Source organism: Abrus precatorius, unplaced genomic scaffold (genome assembly GCF_003935025.1).
Source record: "Abrus precatorius isolate BTA unplaced genomic scaffold, Abrus_2018 Scaffold7, whole genome shotgun sequence".
Taxonomy (NCBI): Eukaryota; Viridiplantae; Streptophyta; class Magnoliopsida; order Fabales; family Fabaceae; genus Abrus; species Abrus precatorius.
In genome coordinates, this window is record NW_020874417.1 from 4,097,942 (window position 1) to 4,114,577 (window position 16,636).

The 16,636-nt window shown below is 28.6% G+C and overlaps 1 protein-coding gene across 1 annotated transcript; it reads left to right on the plus strand.

Moving 5' to 3' along the window:
* The first annotated feature begins 1,224 nt into the window (after positions 1–1,224).
* Positions 1,225–7,415, plus strand: LOC113870798 (cold-responsive protein kinase 1-like). The gene is made up of 6 exons (XM_027507263.1): positions 1,225–1,504; positions 5,639–5,763; positions 5,870–6,086; positions 6,177–6,414; positions 6,517–6,664; positions 6,847–7,415. Exons 1-6 carry the CDS (start codon positions 1,225–1,227, stop codon positions 7,174–7,176), a joined length of 1,338 nt encoding a protein of 445 aa, XP_027363064.1. The 3' UTR covers positions 7,177–7,415.
* Positions 7,416–16,636: the final 9,221 nt, after the last annotated feature.

Below are 16,636 nucleotides of genomic sequence, written 5' to 3' on the forward strand. Positions count from 1 at the left end.
CCAAATAGATGATCCTAATATTCCTTCCACACATGTTTCTTTTTCTGATTCTATTACTGCTCAGAATCTGCTACCGGTCAATGCTGATGAACAACAAGTCAGGAGATCCACTAGAGTTTGGAATCCACCTGCTTACCTATCGGATTATCATTGCAGTCTTCACACTACTAGTTTTGCTAACAACAATTCAGTCAAATATCCCCTGCAATCTGTCCTTTCTTATGGTTCCCTCAATCAGAAACATCTCAATTATATTCTCTCTATTTCCACTTATTCTGAACCAACTTCATATCAACAAGCTGTCAAGGATGAAAAGTGGATCGAGGCTATGCAAAATGAGCTCCAAGCTTTGGCTGAGAATAAGACTTGGTCCATTGTTTCCCTTCCTCCTGGCAAATCTCCTATTGGTTCAAAATGGGTATATAAAGTAAAGTATAGGTCTGATGGTTCCATTGAGAGGCATAAGGCCAGATTAGTGGCAAAAGGCTACACGCAAATAGAAGGCTTAGACTACTTTGATACTTTTGCACCTGTGGCTAACTTAGGAACAGTTAGACTTCTTTTGGCTATAGCGTCTTCCCAAAACTGGCATTTACACCAATTAGACATAAATAATGCCTTCTTACATGGTGATTTAGATGAAGATATATACATGGAAATACCACAAGGTCTCACTTCTTCTACTCCTAATTCTGTTTGCAAACTTCACAAATCTCTCTATGGCTTGAAACAAGCCAGTAGGCAATGGTTTGCCAAGCTGTCTTCTTACTTACACAACCTTGGTTATCATCAATCTTTTCATGATCACTCTCTTTTACTAAATCCACCAATGATCATTTTACTGCTATTTTAGTATATGTTGATGACTTAATTTTAGCTGGAAATGACACTTCTGAAATTCAATTGGTTAAACACAAATTAGACACTCAATTCAAAATTAAAGACTTAGGTTCTCTAAAATATTTCCTTGGGTTAGAGGTTGCAAGATCTCATCTTGGCATCACTCTGTCTCAGAGGAAATATGTTTTAGATCTCCTTGCTGACACTGGTTATCTTGCAGCCAAGCCTGCTCCTACTCCTATGGTCAAGCCACATAAGGTCAAAACAGCTGATGAAGAACCTTATCAAGATGCTGCAGGGTATAGGAGACTCATTGGAAAGCTTCTCTACTTAACTACAACCAGACCTGACATTTCTTTTGCTGTCTAGCAGCTTAGTCAGTTCATGTCTTCCCCTACAAACTTTTATCATAAGTCAGCAGTAAGAGTTCTAAGATATCTCAAAGGAGCACCAGGACAAGGCCTATTCTATCCCACTTCTTCTACATTACAGCTTAAAGCATTTAGTGATTCAGATTGGGGAACTTGTTCAGAGACTCGAAGATCCATCATCGGCTACTGCATCTTCTTAGGAGACTCTCTAATTTCCTGGAAATCCAAGAAGCAATCCACTACATCCAGATCATCGTCTGAAGCTGAGTACAGGGCTCTTGCTTCCACTATGTGTAAACTGCAATGACTGACATATATTCTGCAGGATATGAAAATTCCCTTCCTTAGTCCAGCATTATTGTATTGTGATAGTCAACCTGCTCGACATATTGCATCCAATGTTGTTTTTCATGAACGCACGAAACACATTGACATTGATTGTCATGTTGTTAGGGAGAAGCTTCAAGCCAAATTATTTCATCTTTTGCCTATCACTAGTTCTGAACAAACAGCTGACATCATGACTAAAGCTCTTGAGCCTTCCTCCTTCTCTTATTTGGTTTCCAAGCTGAGAGTCATTAATATTTACTCCTCAGCTTGCGGGGGAGTATTAGATAATAGGAATAAAATAGAAAATGGCTAATTTAATATGTTAGCTTGTTATCTTTCTGTTATTACTAATTAGTTGTATTGTTAGCTTTCTTTCTATTACTGTTACTAATAGTTTATTAGAGGTTTCCTATATAAAGTTCTCTCCCTGTAAACATAAAATTATTCCAATATAAATTCCTTTACATATCATTATTAAAAATTAAAAGTGTTAAATTTAAACAAAATTAAATATTAAAATTAAAATAGTTTTACAAAAATATAAACTAAAAAAATATTTAAGTTTGTGTTAAACAAATATTAATAAATAAGTAGGGTAAAATACTAGAAAGGATAAGAAATTCCACAAAAGAAACCACCAAGCTAAAGGAAAACGAAAACTTACCCCCCCATATATAGGAAATCAGATTAAAAAAAACATCTCAAAGATGAAAAAGAAAATAATCACCATAATCACCATCACTTGTCTTAAACAGAGGAAACATTTCAAAATACACCCACAATAATAAGAACCCAAAACAACACTTCCTTTTGCCTTCAACAATGAATACAACTACAGGAGCATAAAAGAATAGAACTAAGCCGTTTAATCCCTTTACTAGTCACAAAGTTATACTCCTATTCTCTTGGAAATAAAATGAAATTACAAATGAGCTGTAGCACAAACTTGTGAGGATCGAGATTGTATAAAATGACTGAAAATTGGAATTCTTTAGGAAGAAAACACGGTTTTAGCAGCGCTTTAGATCAAGAGTAAGAAGGTTAAAATGGATTTAACGAGCTCATGATGATATCATTGTAAGCTATAGGGAAAATAGTAGAAGAAATCAGTGATCAATCGATCATTCCCAATTAATTAGTCACTTTTTTTTTTATTAAAGCTAGCATAAAAAACAATTACTCATTATCATTATTAACATCCTATTCACCAAAACAAGAAAGAAGAGCAAACATTTACGAAAAACATTTTTAACTATGCAATTAAAGACGACTTACATAATCTTTTCTCACTTCAACTTCATGTATGTATGTGTAGGTCCCATTTTTTTACATGCAACAGTTGCTTGTATGAGCAACTCTCATTATACAAATTGCTTATTTTTAAGCAACTCCCATAAAAAATATACTAAAAGAGCTGTCTGACAAAAGATTAGAGACAATAAATATGTTCACCTTAATCCTTTAGCTTTGAAATAGAAAGTGTATTTTTTCAGTTCACTTAGGTCACTATTGCTAAGTTATGGCAATTAGGAATTTGTTCTCCACAAAATTTTACCTTAGATTCAAATAGAAAGTATTGTTTAAGAAGTCTAAGAATTTTACTTAAGGTCCTATCTTTTAGCTTCGAAAGGATAAACAACATGCCATTTTAACTTCTGCAGATAAAATTTATTATACATCGTATATATGTTGCCAGCATCATGATAACATGAAAACTTTGGAAAAATTTAATTTTGTCTAGCAACTTAATTAAGTTATTTAACCTATTAATACATGTTCATTTGCCATAAAATTCCGCTTATTTTCTTTCATATATTGTAAGTTTGCATTATAAAAATTTCAACGTGAGAACCACTTGTTAGGACCACCAATCAAAAGATAATGGAAAAGTTAAATAGCACTTTTTGTTCTTTTAATTTAAACTACTAACTAGATGTAATTGTGGTCTCCTATTTTTTTTTTTTCAAAAGTTAGTTTTTCTATTTTTAATATTATAAAAATTTAATTTTTTAAATATTTTTTCTATTAAAACCCTTAATTATTTATTTTATATTGAGTTTTTTTAGAATTTATAGCAGAATTAGAAAATCAAAGGAATTTAAAAGTTCAAAAGTAGTGAATAATTGATCAAATTTGAAGAATTTTATCATAAGTGATATTAGAATTTAAAGAGTAAAAAATGATTTTTTATTTTAGATAGAATTTGATCTCTAGGTTGGTTAAATTTGAATAGAAGACAATTTAATCAATTCAATTTATAAAGATTTAGATTAAAAAATAAAAATTTATAAAATTTATATATAAGAGAGTAGACGTGAAATTAAATTTGTACAGTTTTAAAAATAAAAACTTAATTAATTAAAAAAACAAGGAAATTATAATCGCATATAATATAAATTAGAATGGTACATAATTAAGCCAAAGAATTACAACAATCTCCAAAAATATTACTAGTAGATTTGCTGTACAGAAAAAAAAATCTCTAACCAAATTTTATTATAACAAGATGTTCATGACACAAAACACACACACCGAAAGGAAACAAAAAGAACATAGACATATATTCTCAATCATAAGAATCATTTTAAGAAAACTATGCAGTACCCCCGAAAGGTAATCCCTGAAACAAGTAAGGTGATCCCAAGCAGTTGAGCATCCCTACCCTTTTAGTCTTGCGAACCACCAAACTAAGGTTAAGGATTCCAAACCAAACACACTATCGAGAGCAACAACAGTTGTATAACATAACATTCAAACATCTACCATGAACAATCGTCATTAGCAAGCGAATATTTTTGTATCACATTACACATAATGTAGTAAACAAAATTCATACAAGTATCCATAAGCCCAGAAGCCCCTAACTTAAGAAAAGAAGTATCATACAATTATGAAGTTCCAATTACCAATCACTGTCGCTTAAAGTTCATAAAAAATAGATGCATGAGTCCCCCAGGAAAGTCTCACTTTAAGGCTTTGAACTCCAAATATGAATCTAGTTAAAGTATCAGGCAAGAAAAAAAATGTTTTTTTTTTTTGTAACTATGATTTGATTAACGAATATGACCTTTTCAAATGCAATTGTAAATTCATTTATGTATTTAGGCGAGATATCCATAAATGAAACTGAAAGAAAAATTAATGTTATCTTATTTTTCATAATAACAAATATTTTAAAACAAATCAAAACACCCAAAGAGATACTCACTAATCAATGCTTTTAGGATTCTCCTTAGCAAGATATTTTTAAATTGAGATTTCTTTTATTATGTATCAATATATATGTAATGTCAAAGTATTGTATATACATTATTTAATGTTTCAAATTACTTGAAAAAATAAACATTAAATAAATGTTATATTTTGAATAAAATAAATATTTTTAACAATAAAAAAAAATTGATTTCTTATGGTCTATCTGTAAACACGCAGTAAAGAACTCTTTCTAAATTTTAGGTAAATTTAGAATATCTTTTAAAAATTGATTTTTCTGACAAAATATGATAAAAAAAATATATATAAAAAAATTATCCATGATACTAAATGCGTCACATAATACCGTTACTATGCATGAAAATAAAAGGAAAGGCGCAAACACATTTCCTCGTTCCATTCCATTTTTCATGTTATAATTATAACAATGAATGATTTGGCTGACACTTTTTAACCTCAGAAACTTTCGTGAGAACGAGTCGTCACTTGAGACCAATAAATAAAATAAAATATTCTCAAAACGGAAAATGAGTGAAGAAAGTGTCAAAGGCATAATAATAATAATAATGAATGCTTACCTAGCTTTACCGTTTGTTCTTCTCTGTTTCCTCAAACATGGTCTTTCTCATTTTCTTCACACGCTCACCCTTTCCAAAACCTTCTTATAATAGACCCAAATCTGAAGATCCAAGGCACTGTTATGCTTGAGATATGAAGATCTCTTGTTCTTTTCTTGCTTGTTTTTCGGCTTCCACCAATGGACAAAACAACAACGGTATACACTACACACATTACCACACTTGTTGCCTTGTCATGTACCCTTTACCCCTTCATTGATTAGTACTATTTATTCATCATGTTTGATCTCTTCACTTCCACTGCAGACTACCCAGATGGAGATAATGATGGAAGCTTTCGTGTATTCACTTATAACCAATTGAAATTAGCCACTAATAATTTTCAGTCCTCATACAAGGTTGGAGAAGGTGGCTTTGGTTCTGTCTATAAGGTTATCCTACATTCTCATCCATTTGTTGAGTTTTAGTCATTGAAATGATGCATTGCAATTAATGGTTGTGGAAGACTGACTGTGGTCGTTGACTTTACTTTTAAAGGGGAGGCTTAAGGATGGTTCTTTTGTAGCTGTGAAGGTGCTGTCGGTTGAGGTTGAATCCATGCGAGGAGAGAGAGAATTTGTGGCGGAATTGGCTACACTTGCTAATATAAAGCACCAAAATCTAGTAAGTCTCAAAGGGTGTTGTGTGGAAGGTGTTCATAGATATTTAGTCTATGATTACATGGAGAACAATAGCCTCCACAATACTTTCTTAGGTAAGATAAGTTCTCTGTGTTTCTGAGTTTGCACACAAGCGTTTCAAATTGAAGAGAGAAATTAATGATTGTTGTTTTTTTTATTAATAGCTTCGGAGGAGAGAAGGATGGGATTCAGCTGGGAAACAAGGAAGGAAGTATCCATAGGTGTGGCTCGGGGGCTTGTCTTTCTCCATGAAGAGCTTAAGCCTCATATTGTACACAGAGACATCAAAGCCAAAAATATACTTATTGATCGGAATTTCATACCAAAAGTTTCAGACTTTGGTTTGGCAAAATTGCTAAGAGATGAAGCATCTTACATCAGCACTCGAGTTGCAGGGACATTGTGAGTGTGAACATAGCAAAAAATTGACTTCGACTAAAAAATTATATTCCTTTTTGTTCCGTGATTAAAGGGGTTTATTTCATTTTGAAAAAAAATCAACAGGGGTTACTTGGCTCCAGAGTATGCTAATTCCGGTCAAGTTTCGCGAAAATCAGATGTTTATAGCTTTGGAGTATTACTTTTACAAATTGTCAGTGGCCTAGCAGTTGTAGATGCCTATCAAGATATTGAACGTTTTATTGTAGAGAAGGTATGAAACTGAAGTAAAAACTCATGTTAAACCAAATTGAACATTTAATAATTTATACTTTACAAAGTAATACGAAAATTATTAGGAGGATGTAATAAAGCTCTTAATTAGTTAGCTGTTATGTTATGACTTATTATGATTTGGTCAAAGTGAATAATGTGCATGTTTGAACATGGTTTCAGGCGTGGGCTGCGTATGAAGCTAACAATTTATTAAAGTTGGTGGATCCCATGCTTAATATGAACTTCCCATTGGAAGAAGCCTTAAAATTCCTAAAGGTGGGGCTTCTTTGCGTGCAAGAAACCGCCAAGCTTAGGCCACGAATGTTAGAGGTTGTAGACAAGTTGACCAACAACAATGTTGATATGAAAGATGTTCACATTTCAAAACCAGGTTTTGTTGCTGACCTCAGGAACATCAGAATCAAACAACAAAACTCGTCCCAGGTATCAAGTTCTGCTGGAGCAACCTTTGCAAGCTCAATTTGGAGTACGGTCAATCTTGCCCGTTAATTGGATTGTGCACCTTGTATAGCACTGTAAGGGTTGATCAAGTGTTTATAGCCAATTTTTTGTTCTTTGTAGCGTTTTCTTCATTTTTTTTGTTTCTTTTTAATATTTTATAGGGAGAGTCACATTTTTTTAGGTCCAGAGAGATCTCATGGGGTGGGGGGGGAAGAACAAGTAGTGTAAGGCACCTGTAATCTTCAAGCTCTAAATGACACTGCGGATTGCAGATCCTGTCCTCAACTCAAAAATTTTCTCATCATTTATTATGAAGAAAGAGGGGAAAAAATGATAAAAGAAAATGCCAACAAATGACATTCAACTCCCTCTCAAAGAATATGAGATTTTCTTGGATAAAATTAATTGAAAATTTATAATTTACAGTTAAAAACTTATAATTTATAACTAGCAATTTATATTAGTTATTTTAAAAAATTAGTTGTGTAATTAACTAAAATATGTTAAATGACTAAGAAAAGTGTTAAGATTATTTTGTGTGAATGTAAATTGTATTAAGGATAAAACATTTAAAAAACTATTAAAAACTTATTTTGATAAATTAAATGTTACTTGAAATAAATTTTCATAACTTAGCTTTCAAAAGTTATAAATTTTATAAGTTATTTTATTTCTTATTTACTAAATAGCATTACTAGTTTATTGACTGAAAAAAAGCTGTAAACTAACTATAAATTTGGTTTAACAAATATATTTCAATACTTTAGTATTTAATTTTATAAGCCTTTTTTATTTTTTAATTTAATTAAAATTTATTTTACTTTTTTAAATTGTTAAAGAATGTCAATATATATAAGATTAAGGTCACATAAAGTAAAAAAAAAAAATTGATAATTTTTTAAATCTATAAGAGAATGTGAATTTAAACATAAATTTCAATAATTACTATTTTAAGTATTACATATTCTTTGAAGATAAATGTGTCACTAGATGTCAAATTAAAATTTAACATTCTGAATAAAAACTTTCGTTAATTATTACAGATATTAGCTGATTATACATATTAATATAAAATATATTTCTAAAGTAGAGTTTTATATAAATTAAGAATTAAAATAAGCGAAGGATACAAAATTAGAAATTAAAACAATAATTTACTCCTTTAAAAAATCTTCTTCTTTCTTATACTTCAGCGTCGATTCCTCAAAAATAAAGAATAGCATTCACATATTCAATTTTACGATATTGGTCATTGTGGCTTAATGGAAGATCATCAATGTCAATATTAGACACTAATAAAATATTTAAGATTTTAAGTCGTTGGCAATCACCTAAAAGCTCACTGGCAGCCATTATCTAGTTTATTTATATACGTTTGACAACACAACTAGATGTTTTTCTATAAATAAATTAAGCTTAAGCTATGTTTAAATAATATAACTGATAGATTGGTTAAAATTGAAAAAATAATTTAAATTAAATTTTTTTAATAAAACTAATTTTGTAACTATATTTAGTAAATATAAATCGATATAAAAATGGAAATATTTATATGATTATATGTCTGTATATATATCTAATATTACTTTCTCTTTTATATTATTATAGTGTTAGTTAATTTTGGAACCTTATCATCTTTTTAAAGATAAAATATTTTATCAAAATATATCAATAATATTTTAATATTAAAGACTAGAAGGAATGAAATTTTTATTAAAATATCCAAAAAGTAAAAAAGAATAATAATAAGTTATATATTTTTTATTGGGCATTTATATTTTCATCAAATAAGCTTATAAGTCAATTAAATAAATTATAAATTGAAACACTAATTAACTAAATAAGCTCGTAATTTATCCAGGTCAATGAGGCTTTTTTTTTCTTTCTATTTTCCGAGAGTTAAATCAAGCCAAAATTAACTTTTCAATTTGATTAGTAATATTTTATTGATTATGAGAAAAACACAAATTTGCATTCTTTGAGCTGATATTATATATCCTTATATTGTCAGCGGGTTGAAGGCCCTATAAAATATTCATATATACTAAATTCCACATTTCCTTGTAAGATTTGATAAAATGACTGCCATTGTAGGATTAACAAATTATTCATTTGGATTGAAAAAAAATGAGGTCACTATGACTTCCTTAAGATAATTACATTAAATTTAAACCGACTTTAAAGTAGTCTAAATAAAATCCCTTTCATAAGGCAATTAATTACATGTATACATTAACAAAAGAAACTCGAGGTCAACCATATCCCCATGAATATATCTAGAGTCAGAGACAAATCCAGAAAGAGACTTTTCCTCTAAACAGGTTAAATAATTCAGGGTAAATTAAATTGATGTCCTTTTGAAAATTTATTTAATATTTGTTCTTGTTTTAACTTACATAAAAACATTTTAATTCATATAATAGTATAATAATGTGTATTCTTTTCTTTCAGTTAGCATAAACTTTTTTCAAAATTTGCATATAATTATATTAGATGGAAGAAAATTACAGTAACGTAAAATAGTAAATATCAAGTATAATCTTAAAAAAGTAAAAAAAGCTACAAACAAATATGTAAATAATCATGGAAGACCCAATGATTGAGAAGGAAAGGAAACCAGACCAACCCCTCTAACAAAACCTTATGATTTGAGATTTTTGGATATGAAATCCACATAATTAACCGATGCAAAATTCTATATAGTTCTAAGCTTTTTTTATTTTAATCTTAAACCTAGGTCATTTCATTGCAATATAACGTAACGATGAAAAAATGAGCATGTATATACCGTACTAATAACAGTATGTTTAGTTTGACGTTAGCATGCAAATTGATTTATATTTATTTTTTAACACATTGTATTCACTGTATTCAAAATTGAGATCCTATGTTAAGTTGTTTTAGTAAAGTACATACTACTTTGATATAAATGTAATGTTTAAATTGAATTAAATCAAATTAATTTTTAAAAATTTGGTTTAAATGGCTTTATTTATTTTTATCTGGATTTTTAATTTAATGTTTTATTTTATTTTATTATTTGAAAACAAATAAAGAGGAAAGTTGTTAGTTAAAATCATAAAATTGTGAAAGAATAATAATTTTTTGATAAAAAGGAGAAAAAAGTATACTTAATTGAGAAAAAAGAGTAAAATTTTAATGTAGATAAGAGCACAATTTATTTAAATAAAATTATGGTAAGACTAAAGATAAAAAAAAAAAAAATTATATGTAAAGAAACAACAGGCAAAAGCAATATAAAAATATTAATAGGTTAATATTCAATATCATTCGATTTTATTAAGAAAAATTAAAATTTGAAACGAACTGTAATAAAAATAAATCACTGTTTTTAAATTTTTGAATTTTTGGTTTCAATGCTTTTATTTGTAATTTGTGGAATTTTTTTTTGTGTGGTATCTTTTCTTTTTGGATGATTTTTTTAACGGGGCTTTAATATCTTTTAGAAAAATGTTAATACGTAGCTTTAAAACATCAACTAAAAATTAAAAATATTATTGACACACATTAAAACTTTTATTTTAATCTCACCTGATTTTTACTTAAAAAAATTTATTTAATAATTTTTTATTCTGGTTCATATAAAACCCTTGTATTTTGTTGAGCAATTCTTCAAAACACACTGTCAATGGTTGAGATGTTTGATATATAATTTGTTTTTCTTTTAGAAATTATATTCTTTTAAAAATTTTATTTTTTTGATAATATTAAAAATATATTTAGTATGTCTAAAATATTATATAATATTTTTTAGACTATTTTATTTCTATCTCATATTTTGTTTAAATATTACTTATTATGAATATGAATATATTTTTCAAAACAGAGCTAGATTTGGTATTTATTTATTTTTTCTAATGTAATTTGATCATTCAATTTTAGGTATACTGACCTTTTTTCACCCTATTTATTTATTTTTCTAATCTCTCTATTTAATAAAATTTTAGTGTATTTTTAGTCTCTCAGCAGAAGTGAAACTACATAATTTTTGGAATGTTTTCGAATAGAAAACAAAGAACTTAAATATGCTTTTACTCTCCAACAGTAAATTATTATTAAAATTACAAATTTTTACTCTTTGACAAAGGTCTATTTTTTTATGTTAATATAAAATTAAAAAATATATTTTAAGCAAAAAAATTATTTAAGTAAAAATTTAAATAGTGATTGAAAAAAAAAATTAAACAGTTTATCATTATTACTTTTGAAATTTAAAATGGCAAGACTGAGGGTTGGTTGTGCATATTATTGTATTGAGAGATTATTGTGTTGATGATATACACATAAATTAATTATTATAAATTAAATAGTAGAATACCCCATTTTGAAAGGAAAAAACAAATACATTACGTGTCAGAAAATTTGTTTTTCTTTTAACGTAGGAATATAAAATATAAACATTGGTAATACATTTGGATGACAAAATAACATAGTTTAAAATATTCAGACATACACACCTTATCATCGAGTATATGCAGAAAAATGAAAGGAATTTTTTCTTACATTGACTCAAATGTTCGTTGGGCTTTATTTTAATAATAATAAAAAAAGCTAAACACTTGCAAAATGTTAGCTGAACTACAGTCATTTTAAAACATGTGAGAATTTATATTTTTTAAATTATAATTTGACTCAACTAAAAATTTTCACCTAGAAATCGTGGTTTGAAATTTAACATTATGTTCAAACTCAATTTAATTCTGATTTGACAAAGTACGTTACGTATAGATGAAGCTCAAATTATATTTAAAATGTTTATCTCAAAAGAAAATTTATAAAAAAATAATATAAAATTTTCATTCGAAACAAAAATTTCAATTCATTTTTCATTTATAAGAAAACTTACATTTAAACAAAGCTTATTTTACAATTGAGCCATGGAAACACGTTTTAATCTAAAATGTCGTTTACAAGGGCGCAGAAGAGCGAACGTGCGTTTTGTTAATCGAATCGGTGTCTTGGGAGAGAACAGCGGTTTTGACAGTAAAGAGGTCGACTGTTTGGTTCAATTCAATTTCGGTTGCATTGAGGAGCCGTCAAAACTGCCAAATTTGACCCACGGGAATGATTTAAGTCAAGCGAGCTCTCATTATTAAATAATATGAAAATACATTACAAGAAAATATCCTGAGATATTATTAGAAATTAACTTCCATTAAATAATGATTTTTTTATTGTATTAAATAATAATAATTAATTAAAGAGATAACATTTTAAAAAACTATTAAAATATTATCTCTTTAATTTTAACTTGAAAGTGTATGTCTTTCTTTATGTTTTAATGTGTACCACTTAATGAATTCATTTTAGTCTACTTAGTTTAATTTCAGCCATTTTTTGTTCTTATTTTTAATTTGTTTGATAATAACAAATTTAGAACTTCAAGAAGGTTAATTTTCCTACATAGACTATTTTTTAGAGTTACTATAATAAAATAATTTTTGTCACGTAAACAAATTGGCACGGGACCAAATATAAATATTTAGTGACCCAAAATATCTTTATCTTAATATTAAATTTTTTTCAATGTATGTATATGTGCATTGGAAGAATCATAAGAATGTCTAGCAATTCGCATAAAGTTTTGGTCAGACCACAGTTGTTCTTAAGTTTTGATTGACTGGGCAATAAGCCAGACCATAAATGCTATACAAAAAGTATATTCGATAAGCCTTGCAAACATTAAGATTTGATAATCTGTCATTCTGTAAATTTATTTTATTTATAAAAGTTTAGTTTATTTTACTATTTAAATTGCTATATTATAGTTTGAATTTGTTAAGTTTTTTTATTGTCAATATAATTTGAATAAAACATAGCAAATTATTAAAAAGAGTGACTAAAAATAATATAAATAAAATAAAATAGAAAGATCGGTAAAATATTGAATAAATCGTACTTTTATTGACATCAGTACACTTCTATTACAATGAATTCTTCGGAGAGGGTGTGGCGCCATACTAAATTATGAACTTTTTGTGTAGGTTTATGTGCTTGAATATTGTGACATTAAATAACAAAATTTAAGATTTTTTTAAAATAGGTCATATCTTTTAGATTTTATACTTTAATAAAGAGTTTTATTTTCTTTGATTTACAGCATTTTATTATTCTTCTCTACACATTATTTTGACATTCAAAAATCTTAAATCTTTCATTTTAAATTCCTTTCTTTTCTCCATTATGAGTATTACCTTTTTAAAATTTTTAAGATATTTTGTTCTCTAACATTGAGTTTTGCTTTTGTCAAAGTAGATTAATCACAAATATTTTTCTTTTTCTATTATTTGTGATTACAAATGATTTGTATTTAGTTACTTTTACTTCTATTTTTATAATTATATGTAAGTAAATATATTTAAATATTAAATGACAATTTTTATAAAAGTAAAAAATGTTCTACTTCAAAGTCTAAAAAGATAGAGGAACAAAAGAGACACAAATAATCAATGTAATAATGATATAATAAAATCTTTTAATGCATCTAAAAGCTTATAACTTAGTTCCATCAACGATTTCAACGGGGATTAAATAGTAACAAATGAGGGTTCTCGTGAGAAACACTTCAACACAAGTTAGGAAAGTTTTGTTTTTTTAATAGTAACCATATAGGTAGAATGAAGATTTGATCTCTCTCTTTTGTTCTTTATAAGTGTGTGTGTCAATTAGGTGAGTTTTTTTTTTCCCCCATCTCTAATGGCGTAAGGGAGGTAAAGAGGTGTCTATTGCACCCATGCAAGGTTGGTAATGACCATATTTGATACAAGGTTTAGGTAGAAATCCCAAAACGTGGTATGGGTGTTGATCAAGAGTAGGTACAAAAATGTGTCCTCGATTTTGGCCGATGTCAAGAGTGTTCGACTTGGGATATAGTGACTAATGACTCGGGATGGCAAGGTATTGCATCATTTTCTGTAAAAAAATTTGGATTGATGCCGAACAATAAAAATGTGACATGGATATAGTATTAAAATAAATTGATACATGTCCAATTATGAGTAGCTAGAACCACAGAATAATTTCTCTAATATCTGAGATAACCATATAAAAGCCTTATATTGGGTCTGTCCTTGTGGGCGAGGGTACCCCAAATCAATCTTATATGGCCGAGTTAATAACAATCAACCCCTTTAAGTTTCATAATCAACAATTGTTGTGTTCATCCCATTGCAAATTAATGAAATGCAACCACAAATAAGACGTCCCAAAAGCTACAAAATTGACTATATATCATGGAGATCTTTTGGGAAGACAAATGAGTTTTGGTGGATATAAAGTTTTCTGCATTATTTTTAAAAACAAGGGCACGTCCATTTAGTGAAAAATTAAAATGCTATTTAAACAATGCTGCAAATACACACGACTTCAACTAGCTTACTTCGTGCAGTGAGCCCATCTAAATTTATTTTGTTTAATTAGAGAAGTTTGTTTGGTATTTAAATTAATGTTGTTTTCGGCCCATATATTTTTAAGAATTTAATTTTAGTTGTTTAATTTTTTTTACTTCCTACTTTTTTTTTTAAAGTAAGCAATTTTAATTCTTTTTGCAGGCATAGCTTAACAAAAAATCGTTATTGACACAAAACATCAACGTACGTTAACATCTTAGTTAATCACATTATTAATCAGCAGAGACTAAAATTTTGAATCTTAAAAAGTCAAGTACTAAATCTAAAAGAAATATATTTGGTGGGATTAAAATTAAAATCTAATAAAATGTAAGGACTAAAAACTCATTCAAATAAAAATGATAATTAATATGAAATGTTTTTAGACAAATTTGCAGGAATGTAAAGTGCTAGTTTAAGTGGATGGTAACTTGCTTTCTAACACACTCGTTTACACTCAAAATAGGGGGAAAGAAAATAAATAGAATGCAGCTGATTAGAGAAAAAAGGTTAAATTTGTTTTTGTTTGTCACAGGAGTCCAAACATCTAGTTAAAGAGAGAAATAATGCAGATGTTAACAAAGTTAAACAAGTTTAGATTTGACTACGAAAAGCTAATGCACTGAGCAGAAATGACATCAATCCGATATTGAAGACGTAAATCATTATCTTAAAGAGGAAGGAGGGAATAACAGAAGCCGTTCAGAGTACTAACGATGTTAAACAAATATCACAAAGGATTAAAAAATAGTAGTAACTTTTTGACCCTTTTACTCATCATAAAATGCAAAACCAATAAAGAAAGAATATAGAGATCATTGTTAGCTGTTGGCTAAAGCTAGGAACTGTCTAAATATTCAAGTAACAGTCAACTTTTGTTCATTATTAACTACTATCACTTATCATACTTAGGGCCTATGGATGATGCTACTATTTTCAATGAATCCAAACAGTGTATGATTAAAAGCCTGGCGGCTTTTTTGAATTGATTTGTGTTGAATATAAATAAATGTGAGTGACGGCAAGACGTTAACCACTCAATTACAACAAAAATGACAACACACAGCGAAAACGATTGGTGACTACGCCCACTTGAAGGTTAATAATGATCCCCCCCCTTACTCCATGGAGGACTGCACAAGTCAATTAACCTCTAAACAGATAAGAAAGCGTGAAAAATAATCAAATATAAAAAAATTTACAATGCTTTCACTTAGTAATATCTGTATTTTTATTTTATTTTCAGTTGATAGTATTGATTAATAATTATAAAACTTTACTTATTAGTTCTTACTTTTAAAGATTCATTTTTAGAAAATGATAAAAGCAATATTTTCATAATTTCCTGTATAAATTTTTTAAATAAAAAAATACTTGAGAAAAGTAAATAATTTTTATAATAAATTAAAAATATTTTCTTACCAACTTGTCATAAATTTCTTTGCTATACCTAATAAAACCTACTATCAAACCAAGTCAATCCCATTTTGGACCAGGAAACCCAATCACACAAACTGATTCGCTTGAGCATAATTAACGGATTAATGATTAATTAAACGCCAAACAAAAGATGATCCTGAGACCTATGACAACCCTGCTAGCTCCCCATCCCGCACAGGTGAGAAATAAACAAAAAAAAAGACCAAAGAGGATTGAAACTGAATCAAGAAAACATGCTGAACTTGATTTTGTTCAAGACAAAAATTCAACCCCTTTAGCTATAATTCCCTTGGAGAGCAATACACAGCATGCATGGCTCCTCGCACGCCATTCGTTAAGGCCATCACCATTTTGATGGGCTCTACAAATGGCATACAGGGAGCCAGGCACACAAAGTATGCTAATACACAACAAACACCAAATGAAATTAGTACTACTTCCTTGACCAACATAAACAACCACATGGAAGATGGTAAGATACTAAGATTTAACAAAATCTGAACCGTTCATCATTGATGATGTTTGCGGAGGAAGTGATCTGAAAGTAGTAGCTTGAAGCAATTGAGCAGCATATATACAATAGGAGGGAAGAAAAGAAAGTGTCTTCACCATCTCCAATTCTTGAGTACTGAAAAGACAAAAGGGCCCCTCTTAGTTGC

What these genes read in the sequence shown, in the direction of transcription:
- LOC113870798 (XM_027507263.1), top strand. Translation starts at nt 1,225, where the DNA reads ATGTCTTCCCCTACAAACTTTTATCATAAGTCAGCAGTAAGAGTTCTA. An exon ending in GCTTTGGTTCTGTCTATAAG is followed by an intron (nt 5,764 to 5,869) that starts GTTATCCTACAT and finishes TTACTTTTAAAG; the next exon opens with GGGAGGCTTAAGGATGGTTC. An exon ending in AACGTTTTATTGTAGAGAAG is followed by an intron (nt 6,665 to 6,846) that starts GTATGAAACTGA and finishes ACATGGTTTCAG; the next exon opens with GCGTGGGCTGCGTATGAAGC.